At 43.2% G+C, this 20,687-nt stretch overlaps 1 protein-coding gene across 2 annotated transcripts in view; it reads left to right on the forward strand.

The window, feature by feature from the left end:
• The window catches only part of alpha4GT1 (alpha1,4-galactosyltransferase 1), a 445,964-nt gene that overhangs the window by 227,956 nt on the left and 197,321 nt on the right, over positions 1-20,687 (forward strand). Inside the window, exon 1 of one of the 2 annotated variants that reach the window (XM_067149066.2) lies at positions 14,237-14,682. The exons of the other annotated variant lie outside the window; for it this stretch is intronic. Coding sequence (XP_067005167.1) covers positions 14,282-14,682 — 401 coding nt within the window. The 5' untranslated portion in view covers positions 14,237-14,281. Of the gene's footprint in view, positions 1-14,236; positions 14,683-20,687 lie in introns of those variants that run through there. 2 annotated transcript variants of the gene reach the window in all.

Consider the following 20,687-nt stretch of genomic DNA (forward strand, 5'->3'; position numbering starts at 1 on the left):
TGCGCATGATACCGGATGAACTGCAGATTAACCGTGAATCCGTGCGACAAATAGTTACCCAGAAGTTAGGGAAGACGGAAACGTGTCCACGTCTTGTGCCCCATCACTTGACTGACGATCAGAAGCAGGCACGTTTAGAGGCTTCACAGGATTTTGTCGAAACGGTGGATGCGACACCAAATTTCTTGAACTGTATTGTCACTGAGAATGAAACCTGGTGACTCAGGTACGAAACGGCAAAACATGGAACGGCGTTCTTCGGGATCCCCTCGTCGGAAAAATGTCAGAGCCGAAAAGTCACGCATCAAACTTGCTTTGAAAGGAAAGAGATTTGACGATATTCCTGACATCAACGAAACGTGACGAGGCTTTTGAACACCATCCCAAAGGAAGCCTTCTTGCAAAGTTTCCAGGACATGTATCGCCGATCTCAGCAGTGCATAGTTATGGGATGGGACTATTTCGAAGGACAGTAAGGTCACTGTCGTGCATTGTTCATCTATGTTGATAGTACAGGACTATTCACCGAGCTTTATAGTGACAGGTTGTATTTTAGCGTGATCATATAAAGGGATATGATTCAACATGTTCTGAATGTCTGTGTATCCGTCGTTGATGGGTTAGCTCCCTCTGCCGCGCTCCGGATTCCAAGATAGTGGCTTCAAAACACGTCAGCGGTAGTCGGATTCTTGAAGGGCGGGATAAAAGTCCTTTCCACACTCCATGTTGTACGATGTTGGCTTATAAGAGATCTCTGGTTAACATTAAAAACTCACCCATAGACTTCCAAGGCCATAGGCGTCAAATTAAAATGTTTGCACACGATAGCTGACGCCATGCGATTATCGTTGAGGGGTTGGGTTTTGCAATTGCACGAGAAAATACCTCTCCCTGTCAGCGGCTTGCCATGACGTACTCGCTTCCTTGCTCTCTTGGGCCCTTAGCAGTTCATATTATTTTTCCTTATTGCCGATCTTGATTTCATCTTTCCTTTCATTCATTCATTCTTACTTTCTTTCTTACTTTCTTTCTTTCTTTCTTTCTTTCTTTCTTAATCCGTTTACCCTCCAGGGCTGGTTTTTCCCTCGGACTCAACGAGGGATCCCACCTCTACCGCTTCAAGGGCAGTATCCTGGAGCGTGACTTTCGGTCGGGGATACAACTGGGAAGGATGACCAGTACCTCGCCCGGGCAGCCTCGCCTGCTATGCGGGGGTGATGATTAGATTGGAAGGGATAGACAAGGACGTGGGAAGAAAGCGGCCGTGGCCTTAAGGAAAGTAACATCCCAGCATTTACCTGGAGAAGTGGAAAACGCGGAAACGCTTCGAGGATGGCTAAGGTGGGAATCGAATATCCCTCTACTCATTTGACCTCCCGAGGCTGAGTAGACTCCGTCCCAGCACTCGTACCACTTTTTAAATTTCGCGGCAGAGCCGGGAATCGAACTCGAGCCTTCGGGGGTGGCGGCTAATCACACTAACCACTACACCACAGAGGGGGACTGATCTCTTCCTTTCAGTGTAAAAGAAAGGCAAGTATTGGGTTAATATTTTTTAAAATGCTGACGGGTGCCGAAACGATCTTCATAGCGACTCTCTTTACAGTCTTGGGCTGGCAGTGGTGTTCGAACCCACTATGTCCCGAATGCAAGCAAATGTTGATTAAGTCTATTTTTACGGCCAGATGCCTTTCCTGACGCCATATATATGTGGAAGTAGGTATTCGTTATTGTGTGTGTTTCTGTGGTGTTTTGTAATGGGATGTCTTTTTATTGTTATTACTGTTCTACTGCTTTTCCCACATCGGGCGAGTTGCGCGTGCAGTTAGGGGCACCCAGCTGTGAGTTCGCATCCAGGAGATAGTGGGTTCGAATCCCACTGTCGGCAGCCCTGAAAATGGTTTTCCGTGGTTTCCCATTTCCCTGCCAGGAAAATGCTGGGGCTGTACCTTAATTAAGGCCTTGGCCGTTTCCTTCCCATTCCTGGGCCTTTCCTGCCCCATCGTCACCATAAGACCTATCTGTGTCGGTGCGACGTAAAGCTAATAGCAAAAAAAAAAAAAAAAAAAAAAAGATGTGTTTCCCACACGCGTGGGCCGCGGGTGCGAACTGTATCGCAGACGTAGATTTGACCATGTTTGGATGCCCTTCCTGATGCCAACCCTATATGGAGGGATGTAATCACAATTGCGTGTTTCTGCGATAGTTGTTAGTGTAATGTATTGTCTGAATATGAAGTGGAAAGTGTTGGGACAAACACAAACACACAGTCCCGGAATTAATCAGACGCGATTAAAATCCCCGACCCTGCCGGGAACCCGGGACCCTCTGAACGGATGGTCTCAACGCTGACCATTCAGCCAAGTAGTCGGGCGGTTTGCAGAGTGATATGTTGTGGGTAATGAAGGTCTGATTTAAGACGGTCAAGAACACAAAGGCCCCTAGCGGCCAAGTAGGGGTCAGTAGGCCAGCGCTTCAACCGCCTGAGCCACTTAGCCCGGTGATTATATTTATTTTACAGTTACATTATCTAGAAACACAGTTCTTGGGGATTATGAAGTTCAGTCCCTGGATTTTCGGGAAACAGAAATGACAGAGCAGAATCTTGCTAACTTGCTTTTGAAGAATTTGCTGCGGGAAACTGTTAGTTTTTTACAACACGAAATATGGTGATGCGTTTACATTCTATTGTACAACATGCCCGTATATGGAGCTGCGTTTCCATTTCTGGGAGAAGCTACCAAACAGGTTATCTCAGTGCATTACGGCACTGCTTGTTAAGGCTATTTAGGGAGATGGCTGAGTTCGAATCCCCACTCGGCCATCCCCGAAAATGATTTTTCATTGGTTTCCCATTTTCATTTCCAGCCAAATGCCGTGATGGTTGTTTTCATATGGCTACGACCACTTCCTTCCCATTTCTAGCCCGTACAATTACAATTACACCCACATACAACACTCTCACACAGTAATAGATGTAGTTCACTCCCATGGTATTTTCCGGGAAAAGGAGCTACAGATCTGGCGTGCCGAAAATGTCCTCGGATACTACCGGCACTAAAAGTCATGCGCTAAAATATAAAACTTGAAAACGTTCAAGGTAATCATAGGAAATGGTAGCAATGTTCATAATCAGTGTTATTGGATTTAAGTCCCACTAAGTACTCTTTTACGATTTTCGGAAACGCCGAGGTGCCGGAATTTAGTCCCACAGGAGTTCTTTTATGTGCCAGTAAATCTACTGACACGACGCTGACGTATTTGAGCACCATCAAATACCACCGGACTGTCCGGCTCCATGGCTAAATGGTGAATGTGCTGGCCTTTGGTCACAGGGGTCCCGGGTTCGATTCCCGGCAGGGTCGGGAATTTTAACCTTAATTGGTTAATTTTCCTGGCACGGGGGATGGGTGTATGTGCCGTCTTCACCATTTCATCCTCATCACAACGCGCAGGTCGCCTACGGGAGCCAAATCAAAAGACCTGCGTCTGGCGAGCTGAACTTGTCCTCGGACACTCCCGGCACTAAAAGCCATACGCCATGTCATCATCAACATTAGCCCATATTTTGACCTCCTCTACTGAACTATGTTCAGGATTGTATTCTTAGTTGCGTTTTTCTGTGGTGGTTGGTAGTGTATATTGAGTGCAGAAAGTAACGTTGTTTTCCTTTTCCTTGCTTCTTATGTAGAGGAATATATTGGTACAAACATAAACACCCGGTCACCGAGTCAGAGGAATTGACCAGACCCTATTAAAATCCTCGATCCGGCCCGGAACAAACCCGAGACCTTCTGAACCGAAAGCCGCAATGCTGACCATTCAGCCAGGGAGTCGGATCGTAATGATAAAATACTCTAAAACTTCTCCGTACAGGCCTTGTGAAGGCCCTTGTAGGAGTGGAAGGTCAAGGCTTCCACTACCCGTAAACTTGGCACTAAGCGGAAATGAGTATAGCACGCGGCAGGTAAGGCTATACAAATATCGCCCCCCTATTGTCTTTTTTTAATGGCTCATCACCGCTGTCAACTTGACTAGTTACGTACAGAAATCACCAGAAATAACCACCAACAAACTAACCTCAATGTAAAATGGTTTTTTTAATTGCTTCACATCGCACCGACACAAATAGGTCTTATGACGACGATGGGATAGGAAATGCCTAAGAGTGGGAAGGAAGTGGCCGTGGTCTTAATTAAAGTACAGTCCCAACATTTGTCTCGTGTGAAAGTGGGAAACCATGGAAAACCATTTTCAGGGCTGCCGACAGTGGGGTTCGTACCTACTATCTCCCGAATACTGGATACTGGCCGCACTTAAGCGACTGCAGCTATCGAGCTCGGTAATAGACACTCTCTCTCATCCTCACTCAATTTAATGTTACATATTTCTGCTTGTATTTTAATATACGCATTACTATAACCGCAATTCGTCGGTGTTTGCCTGGTGTAAATATTTCAGCTCGCTTCTTGACATTTGCTATTGACCTGAAGTCAAAACCGAAGTTTTGACACTTGCACGGAGAGACACTTGCACGGAGATGGAATGTGTTGACATTTGCACGGAACGCCAAAAATTCCAGGAAATTACTAAGCATGAGTACGTCAAACAGTGACACGTGCACGGACGACCAAGGAAGGTTGGAATTCAGGAGCAGAAGAGGTGAAGATCCACCCGGTACGACGATAGATAGATGCCTTTAGAGTACATTGCTATAATTGATACCTGGCGAAAACTAGTGTTCCGTGTTGAACTGGTGATAATTGTTCTGCAGCTATGGAGTTCACTCAGTCACGAGCGAGACATCGGGAAGTGCGGACGTGTGAGTGAGCTGAGGTGCGCAATATGGGAATAACGCTACAGCAATACAGGCTAAGAACTGGAAGATGGCATGGTGCAAGGCGGTGTTGGAAGGAAGGTGGAGCTGAGAGAGGAAGAGAAATTAGTGGCTATAAAGGACTGTTGGAGATTATGTAGTGTGCGACGGTTATTGCGACGCTGCTGGTGGTAGGAGGTATAGAAAAGAACCCGGGTCCAAACCAGGGACCGTTCGGTTGGGAGGAGATTGAAGAGATCAAGAGAGTGGTGAAGGAAGAGAGCAAAGGAGAAGAAATAAAGGAAATGATGCAGGAACACCAGGCAACCCAAATGAAGGAGATGAAGGACTTAAAAAAATTTATAAAAGAAGAAATTGGAGGTGTAAATGACAAGTTAGCGGAGATAGAAGATGAGGTAGGGAGCTTGAAAAAGAAGGTGGTGGTACTGGAAGAGGAATTAACAGCAATGAAGAGAGAAGTGAGGTTAGCGAGGAACGAATCAGCAAGGAAAAATGTGTTTGTGTATGGTGTACCTGAGGAAGGAACAGAATCAAAAGTGGAATGAGTATTAAAAGTGGTGGAGATAGTTTCGAACAAAATGAAGATAAACTTCTCTGAAGTTGATATAGATGATATATATAGCGTGGGAAGGAACAAGGGACATAGGCCGGTGAAGTTAATATCAACCCTGATGGCTGATTTAATTCTGAGGAATGCTGGAAATTTGAAAGGATCGAACATTTATTTGAAGGCTGAGATAGAGAAAGAAGACAGGATGCGGTTGGATGTCTATAAACGGCATATGTGGCGTGCTAGAGCGCAGGGATTGCGAGTCAAGATAGTGGGGAGGTGTCTGGTAACTTCAGGCAGAAATTGGTCGCGATCGTGGACACAGGAGGAACTGCTGAGAATGGAAAAATGTGAGGAGGAAATGAGTTGCAGAAATCGAGAGCAGGGCGACATCAGCACGGAGAAGGAAGAGAGAAGATGGGACTGCGGTGTCAGCGGGCAGGTAGCGGAGACAGCAGAGTCCTTGGTGAGTCAGAACAACCCAGGAAGGAGTGAATCAACAAGTAGGACACTAGACCGAAGTGAAGTGGATATAGGTAGTGAAGAGGTGACGGGAAGGGAAAGGAGTCAGGGTAGTGACTCAACCTCCCCGAATAAGAGAAATGCAGAAAGAAATCTGGAGAGAAAGCAGACGTTGAATAAGGCGAGATCGTTAAGTTTAAAAGATCTATGGGGTGGGAAAAAAGGCTCTGGCACGGAAAAGGGGAAGGATGGGGGTGAGAAGAAAGAGAGGGATGGGGTGCAGTCAAAAGAAAGAATCACGAGAAGTAAGGGGGAAGTGGTGAAATGCAGAAGTATAGGGAGGGAGGGAGGGGGAGGAAATAAATAACTAGATATGGTGATAGGGGTACTGAATATTGAGGGGTTGATGGGGAAGTTAGGGAATAAGGAAATTGTGGATTTAGTGAAAGATTTTGTGATTATTGCTCTAGTAGTGTACCGTACCCAGGGGTAAATACCCTCTAGGACGATGCCTCCATTCCTGTATGAACATCCGACTAACTCAGGGTTGGGCAGAGAGTGGGTTGGTTGTCGATTGGGTCAGGATAAAAGTCGAAGTTCTACTCTAAAATAGCAATCAATGACAGGAAATGGAGGTATAACACGAATGAGAAACAAACATAGGGGGTAAGATGGATTTATTAATAAATATCCTCGATCAAATCACCCGAAAATAATTGAATCATGAAAAATAATAATTTGTAAAAAATGAACTCAAAGTATTGAAAAAAAACGTTAATTGAATGATGATACAAATTGACATTAAAAAAAAACAAGTTCAACAAAGAACATTTATATAAATCAAGACTGAATTTCTTCTAATAGTCCAATGTTTATGTTGTATGGCAACAAGTGTACGCAAACACTGCCATGTGGTATTTCCGTATGGAGTTTCACACTATAGCATCCCAACGATACGGTTTCAAAGTTAAGTTAATCCCGAGAGTCGCCGAAATTACAATTAAATAAAAGTTACATTATACAGAAAAGTTACGACGAATAGAAAAATAATTAAGACGCAATGGACACTAGGTAAGTTATGCAAAATACTAGGGGCAAATCCTACACTATATTTACAACAATTCAAAATCAAACTAAACATATCTATACATCGGATATCGAGTAAAGTCTTAAATACTACACTGCTTCTAATGTGAATCCCGGTTCACAGCAAAAGATCTAGACAGAACTAGATAAACCAACAATACTTCAGCACTCGGGCTGTTCCCTTTAAAAACAACGAGACAAGGTATACAATCACAAATAATAATGTAAACATCATCCTGTAAGTGAAAAACATAATAATAACTCTTGATATCATGAAGAAAGCAATGGGCAACATTGCCTCCTTCTGCTGCGTTTGAGCGCTCAACAGCGCGGTCATCCGTCATGTACTTCCGGGTAGATTACGAGCTGTAAAGAAATGTTGAACTCCACTATGCTAAAGATTGGATTTTGTCTCCCGAGGCCGCCACAAGGAAATACTGTCTCTTTCACACATACCGATAAACACAGGCCAGGAACCAGCTTGCCATGAGATAACGCCTTTCATCAACTACACGGAAACTCACGTATATTCATTCCTTCTTAGCATGCTTGGGCCATTTAACAACATCAGACTCAATAGTCTAGAATTAACACTGTCCATTCTGATCACAATACACTCAGAAGACACTAGGCAGGCACACACATCTGCACAATACTCTTTATCTTGTCAGGCATACAATCAGCCTGCACCAATACATTATAATTCAGCATGCAATTAATATCTCATTATTCCTCATGAATACCACTGGCCTTTCCACATAATGAGACGCAGTTCGAATCCTTGGCAGACCATCAGGCAAACAAAATCCAACTTAACTTCAAAGATCTTATTTTAACAACGACGTTCTGCAGCTCCTTCTGGCAGCTTCTGTAAAACCATGCATCATGCAAAATAGCTATACCTGTCTATCTGAATAACCGAAATAAAATGAATTGATACGTGTTTGACGTAATATAAAAATGAACCTGTCGATCTAGCCCTTCTAGCATATATTTAAGGAAAACTCGGAATATCCTACGCTAAGTAATATACACAAATAAACAACAACTGATCCTATCAATCCCTCATTTTCCCAAACATCTACTCATAAAGCAAAATGAAAATAAAATAAACATGCATTACTCTCGTATCCGAATCTATCATAGAAACAAAGTTAAACAAACACCTGCCGTCAGGCTTACTTTAAATGAAAATAAAAATTCTATCTACACTGCCCTAGTACCTTAACATAACTTACATATCATGCCATAAATAATACATGCGCCTTACTTTACATGACTCTCGGGATACCAGGATAGCAGCTTACATCCCCACTGCTTTTGGGATTAACATGTGTGAAAGCACTTCCTTCCTCTGCAGGCGTATCCATCATCTTGCTGGAAAATAATTCACTGGAACACAGAAGACTATAGTTGATAATCTCTTCGCTGCTTACTGCTGCGAGCCGAAATACCCTTCTATTTACCAGATCAGCTAAACACACTGATTCACATATATATAACACACTTCACTTAAAGGGTAAAAATACAGTTTAAAAAGCAGCCCACGGTTCGGTACGGAAGTTCCACGCGAATACGCGCTCGTCGCGGAATAGTCAAACAATAGCACGTTTCCACTACACTTGTTACTCAGCGGTCACTGAACACCGTCTTTATCGATTTACAGTAAACTCTGCCAAAATTATACTATTTCATTTACTCAAGTACAGTAAATATTGCGACTGCACAATTTGAAGTATCAATGAGAACCAGTTACTATTACTGGAATAACACCACGTTAATCACGATCACCAGTCACAGAGTTAATGCATCCGCACTGTTCAAATCTTTGCTACGGAATGACGCTCTCTTGAGCTAGGGGTTACTGAGGAGGCTTCGGTGACGCCAATAATGTTGGGGTTCCCGGGTGTCTGAATCAACCACCAATCAGAGAGTTCGTCATCTATAATGACACAATACTTATTATGATATATTTACAGAACACAGCTCAAACACTAGCAAATTTCTTCCACCAATTTTTATAATACATTTCCAAATATATCTGACTACAGAAACTGTGGAAAACCGATTATCTACAGAAACTGACATTATCCACAGAGCACGTTGGTCATCCTGGAATTAATATTTGGCGCGGTGTAGCCTCCAGGCTTGCCAAATCCCTAAATTCCCATTGGCTGAAATATCTTGCTTGGTCAGCATCTAATACACATGTCGATGCTTGCCAACGCTTGGGTACGCGATCTTTTCTCACGGTCATACGGAAATATGAAGCAATATCCAGCGACTTACTGTCTTGCTCAACATCCGGTATCAGCTATCTTAGGGTACGATGCTTTAACATGTTAGACTATAACTTTTATGAATAAATTTCACATATTTGGTCAAATAATATTCCAATTATTATTATGGGCCGGGAGGTTACGGCTCAGTAGAGACGTGGTTAGGGAAGGGGGTTGAAATTACATGGGACGGTTATAGAGTAGTTAACGTGTTAAGAAAAAAATAGGGAAGAGGGGCCGAAACCCAGGGGGCATAGTAGTTTTAATAAGAAATGAGATAGCTGAATGGGTGGAGACGTTACAGACTAGGGTAGAAGGGGTAGTGTGGTTGAGAGTAAAAATGGGGAAGGGGGCAGCGGAAGCAATTTGTCTGGCACTGCATTATAACCATCCGAGTGATTCAGTTTTAGCAATTAAACATTTTTTCGACGAACTGATTGAAGAAATAAACACAATTAAAGGAATGTATGTAGAAGATGGGATTATTTTATTGGGGGATTGGAATGCGAGAGTGAGCAATAGGGTACCGGTATACGGGACAGAAGTAAAAGTAGACGGGGAACTGCAAAGAAAGAGTAAGGATAATGGTGTAAATAGTTATGGAGAAAGGTTATTAGAGTTATGTGCTATAGAACATTTATTTATTTTAAATGGGTGGATGAAGGGGGATAGTGTGGGAGATTTGACGTATATTACAACAAATGGAGGGAGTGTAGTGGATATAGGAATAAGCTCAGAGATAGCGTTAAGGAGAATAATAAGTTTTGAGGTGTTAGAATGTGGGTTAACGGAACATATGCCTATCAAAATAAAAGTGAGAACTTTGGTTGCTGATGAGAAGGGAAAGATGGACGAAAGTAGGGAGAGATATAGGAATGGAGGATGGAAGTATGTATGGGATGATAATACTAAAGAGAAATTAAGACGGCATTTGAAAGAGGAGGGAGATATATTAAGGGTAGGAATTGAAAGGGCGGCAGAAGGTAATGATATGGATAACGTGCTAAAATTAATAGAACTCCCTGAATGGAGGGTGGGGAAGAAAGTGAGGAGAAGGGTAGGGTAAAAAAAGAATAAAATGAATGGATGGTTTGATGAAGACTGCAAGAAAAAACGCGAGGTTGTAATGAGAGCCCTAGCGGAGTTTAGGAAGGATGGTGTGCAAGAAAAAAGGAAGGAATATTGTAAATTGAGAAGGGAATATAAGGAGGTATTGAATGAGAAGAAAAGAGGATGGCAGCAGGCGCAAGCTGAAAAAATAAATATATATTGTAGAGAGAAGAAATTTGAGAGGATTTGGGGATCAATAAACAAGATTAGAAGAACGAAACCGGTAGGGAAGGGGGATAAAATAGGAGAAAACGAGTGGGTTAGGCATTTTTAAAGGCTTTTAGAAGGGGAGAGGAAATTGGGTAGAGAAACAGACAAGTCACATATAGGAAGGGAAGTGGAAGTAGTCATTACAATATTGGATGGGGAGATAACAAGGCAAGAGGTAATTACAGTATTAAAAAATGCTAGACCCAAGGCTGCAGGAGGTGTGAATGGTATTTCCAATAGTGTATGGAAGGAGGTTGGGGCAAATGAACCGATATTGAGCTTGCTTAATGTGCCCTAACTTGAGTCTAATGCGGAACTATGAAGCTGATTGCCGTTCACTTTTTGAGAAGGGAGCTTCGTCTCAATTTCTGAAATGAAATGAGGAAAATAGGGATTTGTTTTTATAATGAAAACATGTGTCTTTACATAATAAATGTATAAAATGGTTCCATACCTTATGCTGTTAAACTCCAATTGTATCAAAAAGGTGGAAGATTTTCAATTATTGTAAGTCTCTGTGATTAGAACTAGATACGGAAAATGAAGCTGATTACTTGCAATAATACGGCAGTGGTAGTAGCCTACGTTTAATCTCGCAAGTCACGAAAAAAATCATGACTACATAGTGCCAACCTGCAAGATTAACAGGAACTATAAGAATTCGTATCGGCAAGTAGGGTCCCTAAACGTATTTTTAGCGACACTGAATCGACCCCACCAGTTAGAAAATAGCTATAAATCACTACTTTCATTATTAACAGGGAAGAAAGAGTAAGAGGCACTATAGTTAGCTCTACGTGCGGCCGCCTTTGCCCCTAGAAATGAACATGGTACTCATTTTTGGTATAGGCTGAGTGAACCTCAGGGTCATGTGCTTCTCTACAAGTGGGAATCGTGTTTCTTAAATCGTTCGTCTTCCCGACAGGGAATAGAACCTAACTCATTCCGGGTGAACGAGCCACGCCTTTTCTGTCTCATCTAGACAGCTTCTAATTATAAATTACTTCTACTTATTCGTCCTCTTCCGCCGCTTTTCCCACATCTTTGTGGTCGCGAGTTCAGCACATTTGGTCATGTTTTACGGCCGGATGTCTTTTCTGAAGCAACCCTTGTATGGAAAGTGTTTCTACATCTAACTTACTTAAACAGCCACCTCAGGTAAATGCAATAGCGGTGATAAAGGGGGCGAGGTGGGGGGAGGGGGGGGGACTGGAGAAAAATTACATTTTGATTCCATTTTAGCCACCTAAAACAAGGAATGATAAAAAAGCAATGTTATTTAAACCCTGTTGTCTGTTACATAATTATTTTTAAATTTCTTTATATTAAAAATATTTCTTTCTTTCTTCCTTTCTTTCTTTCTTTCTTTCTTTCTTTCTTTCTTTCTTTCTTTCTTTCTCAATTCGTTTAACCTCCAGGGTTGGTTTTTCCCCTCGGACTCAGCGAAGGATCCCACCCGTACCGCCTCAAGGGCAGTGTCCTGGAGCGTGAGACTTTGGGTTGGGGGTATACAAGTGGGTGGCCTCACCTGCTATGCTGAACAGGGATTTGTGAGGGAACGAGAAGATTGGAACGGATAGAAAGGGAAGAGGGAAGAAAGCGGCCGTATCCTTAAATTAAGTATCTTCCCGCCATTTGCCTGGGGAAGAAGTGGCAAACCACGGAAAACCACTTCGAGGATGGCATATTTGCAAAGTTTGAGAAGTGTAACTATCTTATTTAAAAACATGCATTTGCATGGAAATCTGGGCTCTATACTCCGCACGGCCTTACTTCTAACTTGAAGTTTCGCAGAACAAATGAGCATCGCCTTTCCTCTGATGCCAGCGCGCTACGCCCGCGAGAACAGGTGATGTAATACGACCGCGGTAAACAGCCCTTGTAAAATGTAATACCGTACTCAGAAAAACTAATGAATATGGATTGAAAACAAATTCACAAAAACTACACTTACTAACAACATCTGACACTAATAAGAGAATATTATATTATTAAGAATAAAAGAGAATGAGGAAATAAAACATCACCCTCCGCTAATGGCTGGCACAGGAAGGAGGTTATGGCCTACAAAGGGAGCACTCCACTGATCTCAGTCACTAGAACCCTCCAACAATATGAAAAACACACTAATTACTAAAGGAAAATGCAAAAGATCGCGAAGCGTACCAAGTACCATACACGCTGAGCGAGATAAGTTGTCTTGTCTTGTCTTGTCTTGTCTTGTCTTGTCTTGTCTTGTCTTGTCTTGATAATTTGATGGGCTTCGCGTGAGATAGGTTAACCACGTGGCGAATGTAAATATTAAAGTTGGCAACTGGGTTTCGAGATCGTGCTCTGCCGATATAAATCGATATGAATGGCAGATTGGGATTGGTTGGATGCCTATGCTTCAGCGCATAATCACCAGACGTAGCCAAAATCTGCCAAAACGTTAATTTAGAAGTAGAGCCGTGCGGAGTATAGTGATAACTATCTAATGGCACAGAACCTTAGATGCGCACATTTGTAATAGTTCCTTCGGTGAAAGTTTTATTGTATAGAACTGAATCAAAATGTCACGGAACTATTATTATCACAGTTAAGACACCAAACTGTCAGCCTTTACTTCTCTGTCGAAACTCGCTCAGAGAGCACCAAAACTTATCATTTTGTAGCTATTTTCTTTCAATTTTAATGTCTACCCCGCACTATATTCCCCAGACTACCGGTACATTTTGTTGTCTATAACTTTTGCCCCCCGCTCCCAACTTCTAATTCCCAATCGCCGCTACTGGGTAAATGTGATGCATTCCTGTAACCGGATCTGGCAGAGAATGATAACCCCCTTTAGTACTTCATTGTATTGTAAATGAAAGAGTAGAGGTATAAAGAGTTGTTCCAGATTCCTCTAAGAAAGGGATGTAATGAGCCCGGTTCCACCACCCTAACACCTAACTGAATTACCCTCAACGAGGACTGGCTGGTATCCCCTTGCAGGGCGCATGCGCTCTGCGTTTAACAAAGGCCCAACCTGGTGTGATGGAACGGGAGCGAGTCAGTTGGGATAGGAGCTGGACTGCGAGTGTCAGGCTAGCCGAGATGTGGCAGCCAGAATCCACCTGGCGTGTGTATGATGCTGGCGAGGTCAGTGGTTCGCTCTGATTGTGCATTATGACAAACGGAAGTACACCGGTGATCCGTACCTCACTAACAGTGTGATCGAGTAATACATTGTAAACGAAACAAACACATATTATTTTATTGTGCCTTAATAATAAACAAATATCACGATGATAGAAGAAGGTATGATAGCCCATGATATATTCTTAAAAGTAAATTAATTACTCGCCTTATTAAAGCAACATAATGGAACAGATCATGGGCACAGTGTGTAATACAATTTTTACCTTGTAATATTAATGTTTAAAAAGGGGTTTAAACCTTTTCAACGAGATTTGGGTTTGAATTTCTATATTTTTGTTATTCATGTCTGTTGGTGAGACTTTACTCGTCTGGATACTGAGAGTACGCTGTCCAGCTAGAAAAATGCGTAGAACGACAGTGGCAAGTACATTGTGCGTAAGTGGTACGGCTCTTTTAATAACTTTCTGGGTGGCAAGTATTGACAATAATGCATTTTATCGCGCGGCAGGTCCCATCTTGCTATTAGTGGGTGTCAATGACACTGTCAGTGACAGTAATAGTGGCATAGCATGTTACCGAGACGAGATAAATAATGATTTGGAGGATGTTAGTTCGTCTAGTGAAATGCCAACTAAGGGGAAAAGCATATTTTTTCATGAAACCTCTTGCGCTTCCAGTATTAAAGGGAAACTGGTATTGACGCCGCGCCAGGCATGCGCGGTGGAGTCTGCCGCCAAGATGAATCCCGATTTGGATGTGTATTTACTGTTTGCATCCCCTATCAAGAACGCGAACGTATCTCAGTGGAGTGGTGTTGTGAGACAGTTGTTAACATATCCCAACGTGCGTATCAGACATGTGAGCCTGGATCGCTACATCGCAGGGTCTCCGCTTGAAGACTGGTACCGGAGAGGTGCGCTGCAGACCAGCAGGTGGCCCAGATCTCACGCTAGCGATGTTCTCCGCTTTCTCACCCTCTGGAAGTTCGGCGGTACCTACTTGGATCTCGACATTGTTGTCACCAGGTAATTGAGTAATTAATATTTTGCTTATTTAGTCGGCAGTCTAGAAAGCCAAGAAAATCGGCCGAGAGGGTTCGTCGTGCGGACCAAATGCTACCTCGTAATCTACCGGCTTGCAGGCTGAGCAGTGGTCGCTTAGTAGGCCATGGCCCTTTTGGGATGTTGTGCCATGGGGTTTGGTTGGGTTTATGTAGTCGGCGGCAAGCTGGAAATATAAATATTCGTAGTGTGTGCTTAGTAGCTCTTTGTCTAAACAAAACAAAATAAACGAAAAACCCCAAACTTTGGATCAGCTGATTATGATTAGGGCTGGACAAATATATATAATAGGAGTTTTGTCTGTACATTGCTCAGAATTTAAAAATAATTGTATTTCGGTATCGGTCGTGTCCACAGTAACAAGGAAATGCATGTTTTAATTTTCCGTCATTTCTGTCTGGCTGTCTGTATTTATGTACGGGCATCACGAGAAAATGGCTAAAGAGAATTTAATGAAAATCGGTATGTAAAGTCGGGAAATGTGGCTCTACAATCTGGGCTCCTACTCTTCTTCTTCTTCTTCTTCTTCTTCTTATTATTATTATTATTATTATTATTATTATTATTATTATTATTATTATTATTCTACCGCTTTTCTCACACCTGTGGGGTCGCGGCTGCGAACTGTGTAGCACATGTGGATTTGACCTTTGTTTTACGGCCGGATGCCCTTTCTGACGCCAACCCTATATGGTGGTATGTAAACACTATTGCGTGTTTCTGTGGTGGTTGGTAGTGTGGTTTATTGTCTGAATGTGAAGAGGAAAGTGTTGGGACAAACACAAACACTCAGTCCCCGCGCCAGAAGAATTAATCAGAGGAGATTAAAATCCCTGACCGGGTCGGGAATCGAACCTGGGACCCTCTGAACCGAAGGCCTTAACGCTGACCATTCAGCCAATGAGCCGGGCAGTACAATCTAGGCTATATATAATTTTATTCACGCTCAGTGAAATGGTAGTTTAGGGGAAGGCCTAAAATGTAATTCGGGAGATAGTGGATTCGAATCCCACTGTCGGCAGCCCTGAAGATGGTTTTACGTGGTATTCCAGTGTAACACCAGGCAAATGCTGGGGCTGTACCTTAATTAAGGCCACGGCCACTTCCTTCCCACTCCTAGCCCCTTCCTGCCCCATCGTCGGGATATCTATCTGTGTCGATGCGACGTAAAGCAGAGGATGATTACCCCGCTGTACTTCCTCTTAAAACAAAAATCACCACCACCACCACCACCGACGTAAAGCAACTTGTAAAAAAATAGTAGAGAAATTCTCAAATATTCATGTTATTAATGGTCCTATAGATAAATACTAGGCCTACATAACTAAAGTTATATAGAATTAAATTTCCGATCGTTTACGTCTTATACACTTTCACCGTACCGTCTGTGATAACAGAGATATTCATGCATTTAAATTTATGTTGCGAAGTCCATATCAACGCCAAACCACAAGAAAATGGGTGAACCAAATTTAATGAAAATCGGTATGTAAAATCTGGGAATAAGGTGCTACAATCTAGGTTATAAATAATTTTTATTCACGCTGGATTAAGTGGTAGTTTAGGGTAAGATGCCTAATTTTTTTTAGTACCTCTGTTATTGGTCCTATCGGAAAATATTAATTTCCTTCTTTATCTGTTTACCCTCAGGGTCGGTTTTTCCCTCGGACTCAGGGAGGGATCCCACCTCTATTGTCTCAAGGGCAGTGTCCTGGGGTTTCAGACTCTGGGTCGGGGGATACAAGTGGGGAGGATGACCAGTACCTCGCTCAGGCGGCCTCACCTGGTATGCTGAACAGGGGCCTTGTGGGGGGATGGGAAGATCGGAAGGAATAGACAAGGAAGAGGGAAGGAAGCAGCCGTGGACTTTAGTTAGGTACCATCTCGGCATTTGCCTGGAGGAGAAGCGGGAAACCACGGAAAACCACTTCCAGGATGGCTGAGGTGGGAATTGAACGCACCTCTACTCATTTGACCTCCCGAGGCTGAGTGGACCCCGTTCCAGCCCTCGTACCACTTTTCAAATTTCGTGGCAGAGCCGGGAATCGAACCCGGGTCTCCGGGGGTGGTAGCTAATCACACTAACCACTACACCACAGAGGCGGTCGGAAAGTATTACATACCGTAACAAAATTTATAGAGAATACATGTTCCAATCATTTATGTTTTTTATACTGTAGTTTTACCGTACCGACTATGATAAAAGAATTCATGAATTTACACATTTGTTGCTTAGTCCATATCGGCGCGAAGCATTGCTAACATGGAAATATTGTTTATTCGTGTTAATTGGCGATGTATTTTTTCATGATTGTCTTGAGGTGTAAAACCGCATGTTCATCGGTCCGTACCGATACGGACAAAATGTGGAGATGATTATAAAAAACGAGAAACAAACAGTGAAGGAACAATCACTTGAAGAATAAGACAAGAGGGTACTCAAAGTTCCACTTCCCACTTCCGTCTCGTCGTTGATCAACAGCTATGACATCAGTATATATCGAGCAAAAGCCAATTTTTTTTTAAGTGAAGCCAATTTAATATTGTGATACATTTGTTCTGTAGTCTGTATTTAAACTGTTCTCATCCAACCAAAGTTCCTGTACCGTGGCTTTCTCTCACCAATTAGTCACAATGCCATGAACGGTCCCATGTTGTAAAGATGTTGCTCTCTGACCAGCTGGCTGCATGGTCTTACGGACCAAATGCCAAAATGTAAATTTAAAAGAAAAAGACAAGAGGGTGTCATGAAAGACGGAAGGTGCTCTAATATCTCATTGTTGTGATTTGCTTTGTCTCTTCTGCTGCCACTCATCTCCGATAGATGGCATTACTGCTGCGTCCTGAGTAAAACAGTCTGCCTGAATATTGGCGGAAAGTAGCTTTGCACATATTGTCAACGAAGGACACTGCATCTAGTTCGGAAGGAATCTATCACCCTTTAAAATTTCTTAGGAACCAGGCATTAAAAAGAAATCACTTGCTTTCCTCTATAGTCTAGCCAGTTTGGACCCTTAGTCATCACCACCGTTCCCTTTCTGTTCGCTCCTAACATGTCTGTATACCTTTGTTTGAAAATGCAAATGCGCTGCTCATTTTGTCAGTTCTAGATTTGGGCCATTCATATTTTATTTTTATATTTTTATGAAAATGCTATTTGTTCTGCGCGTCGACCCATGTGGATCTTTTGCTCCTACTGGCACCATACTGTATGAACCTGCGTGTAATTGGAAGGACGGTAGTGTGGAATGTTTTGTGTGAGGAAAGGAAGATTAAGGACGTCACAAACACCCAGTCCCCAGGCCAGGGATATTAATCATTACAATTAAAAACTCCTGACTCCGCCGGGAATCGAACCCGGGGCCGCCGGGTGACATGCGGACGCATTGCCCCCTACACCGCGGGGCCGGACTGGACCATTCATATTAATCATAATTTGATTAATTATTAATGGCGTATGCCCTCCAGAGGCCTGTTGCACGTCTTTCGAATTGTCGCATATAGACGGCCTGTGAGGATGGGGCCCGAACTTTAAGGAAGTCTAATGTTGAAGTCACCCAGTCTCTGAGTCAGATGAATCAACTAGTTAAGGTTTAAATCCATGATCCCAGCAGGAATCGAACCCCTTGTACCATGGAGACAGTCATCATCATTAGGTGATTCATGTTAATTGTTTACAGTGAAGATTATAACTAAGTAGATTCATAGTATTGCAGCAGTTTTAATGAAGAAGGAAATATTTAAATTTGTTCGTAAATTTTAGACGCCTTTTCTCGTCGCCGTGGTGACCGGGTGCATGGAATTTGTCCAGCCCTGATTGTGGTTTAAAGAGTGTTCCAGTAAAAGCGTACACAAGTATAACAGGAAGTAGGGGATGTTTACTGAACATTTTGAGATAAGGATCCTAGAATCTGACAAACCAGCTTTAGGAGGGTCTATACTGAGATTTTGCCGGCCCTGTGGTGTAGGGGTAGCGTTCCTGCCTCTTAACTGGAGGCCTCAGGTTCGATTTCCGGCCAGGTCATGGATTTTTACCTGAATGTGAGGGCTGGTTCGAGGTCCACTCAGCCTACGCGATTAGAATTGAGGAGCTATCTGACTGTGAGATGGAGGCCCAGGTCTACAAAGCCAAGAATAACGGCCGAGAGGATTCCTCGTGCTGACCACACGACACCTCCTAATCTGCAGGCCTTCGGATTGAACAGTGGCCGCTTGGTAGGCCAAGGTCCTTGAGGACTGTAGTGCTGTGAGGATTAGTTAGTGGGCCTGCTGATATTGGGGACCAAACATGGCCAAACAACCAAAAAATGATATTTTCGTCCTAGTAGACACTCCAGACTTCTTGGAACCATTTTTTTTTAATTTGTAGCCATTCTTAAAGGCTCTGCGGATATATTTGTATCACACCCACACGTATCTTCAACTCATCACGTCCCTCCAGCTTTGTTTCCTGCTAAAAAAATTATAGAATTCAATATGCTCCCCACAAAGCGGTTTTAATCATCTTACCTTCAAAATCTGTCTAAACGTACACTCATATACTGGTCATATTATGGTATTTTATATCATTAATTGTCCTGCTCTGTGACGTACTGGTTAGTGTCTTTACCTGACATCCCCGGAGGCCCAGGTTCGATTCCCGGCTCTGCCACGAAATTTGAAAAAAAAGTGGTACTAGGACTGGAACAGGGTCCACTCAGCCTCGGGAGGTCAAATGAGCAGAGGTCGGTTCGATCCACACGTCAGCCATTCTGGAAGTGGTTTTCCGTGGTTTCCCACTTCTCCTCCAGGCAAATGCCGAGATGGTACCTAACTTAAGGCCACGGCCGCTTCCTTCCCTCTTCCTTGTCTATCCCTTCCAATCTTCCCATCCTCCCACCAAGGCCCCTGTTCAGCATAGCAGGTGAGGCCGCCTGGGCGAGGTACTGGTCATCCTCTCCAGTTGTATCCTCCGACCTAATGTCTCACGCTCCAGGACACTGCCCTTGAGGCGGTAGAGTTGGAATCCCTCGCTGAGTCCGAGTGAAAAACCAACCCTGCAGGGTAAGCAGATTAAGAAAGAAAAGGTACGAGTACAAACAAATTGGAAACCGTTCAGACGTTTCCGAAAAACTGTCAAGGGACATTTAATTCTTTTCTTTCTTCTTTCTTTCTTTCTTTCTTTCTTCCTTTCTTAATCCGTTTAACCTCTAGGGTTGGTTTTTCCCTCAGACTCAGCGAGGAAACCCGCCTCTACCGCCTCAAGCGCAGTGTCCTGGAGCGTGAGACTTTGGGTCAAGGGAATACAACTTCGGAGGAGGACCAGTGCCTCGCCAAAACAGCTTCACCTGCTGTGCTGAACAAGTTCCTTTTTGGGGGATGGGAAGATCGGAAGGGGTAGACAAGGAAGAGGAAAAGAAGAAGCCGTGGCCTTAAGTTAGATACCATCTCGGCATTTGCCTGGAGGAGAAATGGGACACAACGGAAAACCACTTCGAGGATGGCTGAGGTGGGAATCGACCCCAACACACACACACTCTCTCTCTCTCTCTCTCTCTTTCTCTCTCTCTCTCTTTCTCTCTCTCTCTCTCTTTCTCTCTCTCTCTCTCTTTCTCTCTCTCTCTCTTTCTCTCTCTCTCTCTCTTTCTCTCTCTCTCTCTCTACTCATTTGACCTCCCAAGGCTCAGAGTGGACCCCGTTCCAGCCGTCGTACCACTTTTCAAATTTCGTGGCAGGACCGGGAATCGAACCCGCGACTCCGGGGGTGACACCTAATCATACTAACCACTACATCACAGAGAGGTAGCATACATTTCATTTCATTCTCATTCAAAATTCCGTATGTCAGAAACAGTCCAGCACAATATGGAAACATCACAAAGTTAGTTTTTCTGTTATTTTACATTATGTTGTTTAAAAGGTCACAGTTTTTGTTTGCCTACAGAATTATTGTAAACTATTCTAGATGGAGTAACCATTGTCATAAAAAT

This window comes from Anabrus simplex, chromosome 6 (genome assembly GCF_040414725.1).
Source record: "Anabrus simplex isolate iqAnaSimp1 chromosome 6, ASM4041472v1, whole genome shotgun sequence".
NCBI classification, from domain to species: Eukaryota; Metazoa; Arthropoda; class Insecta; order Orthoptera; family Tettigoniidae; genus Anabrus; species Anabrus simplex.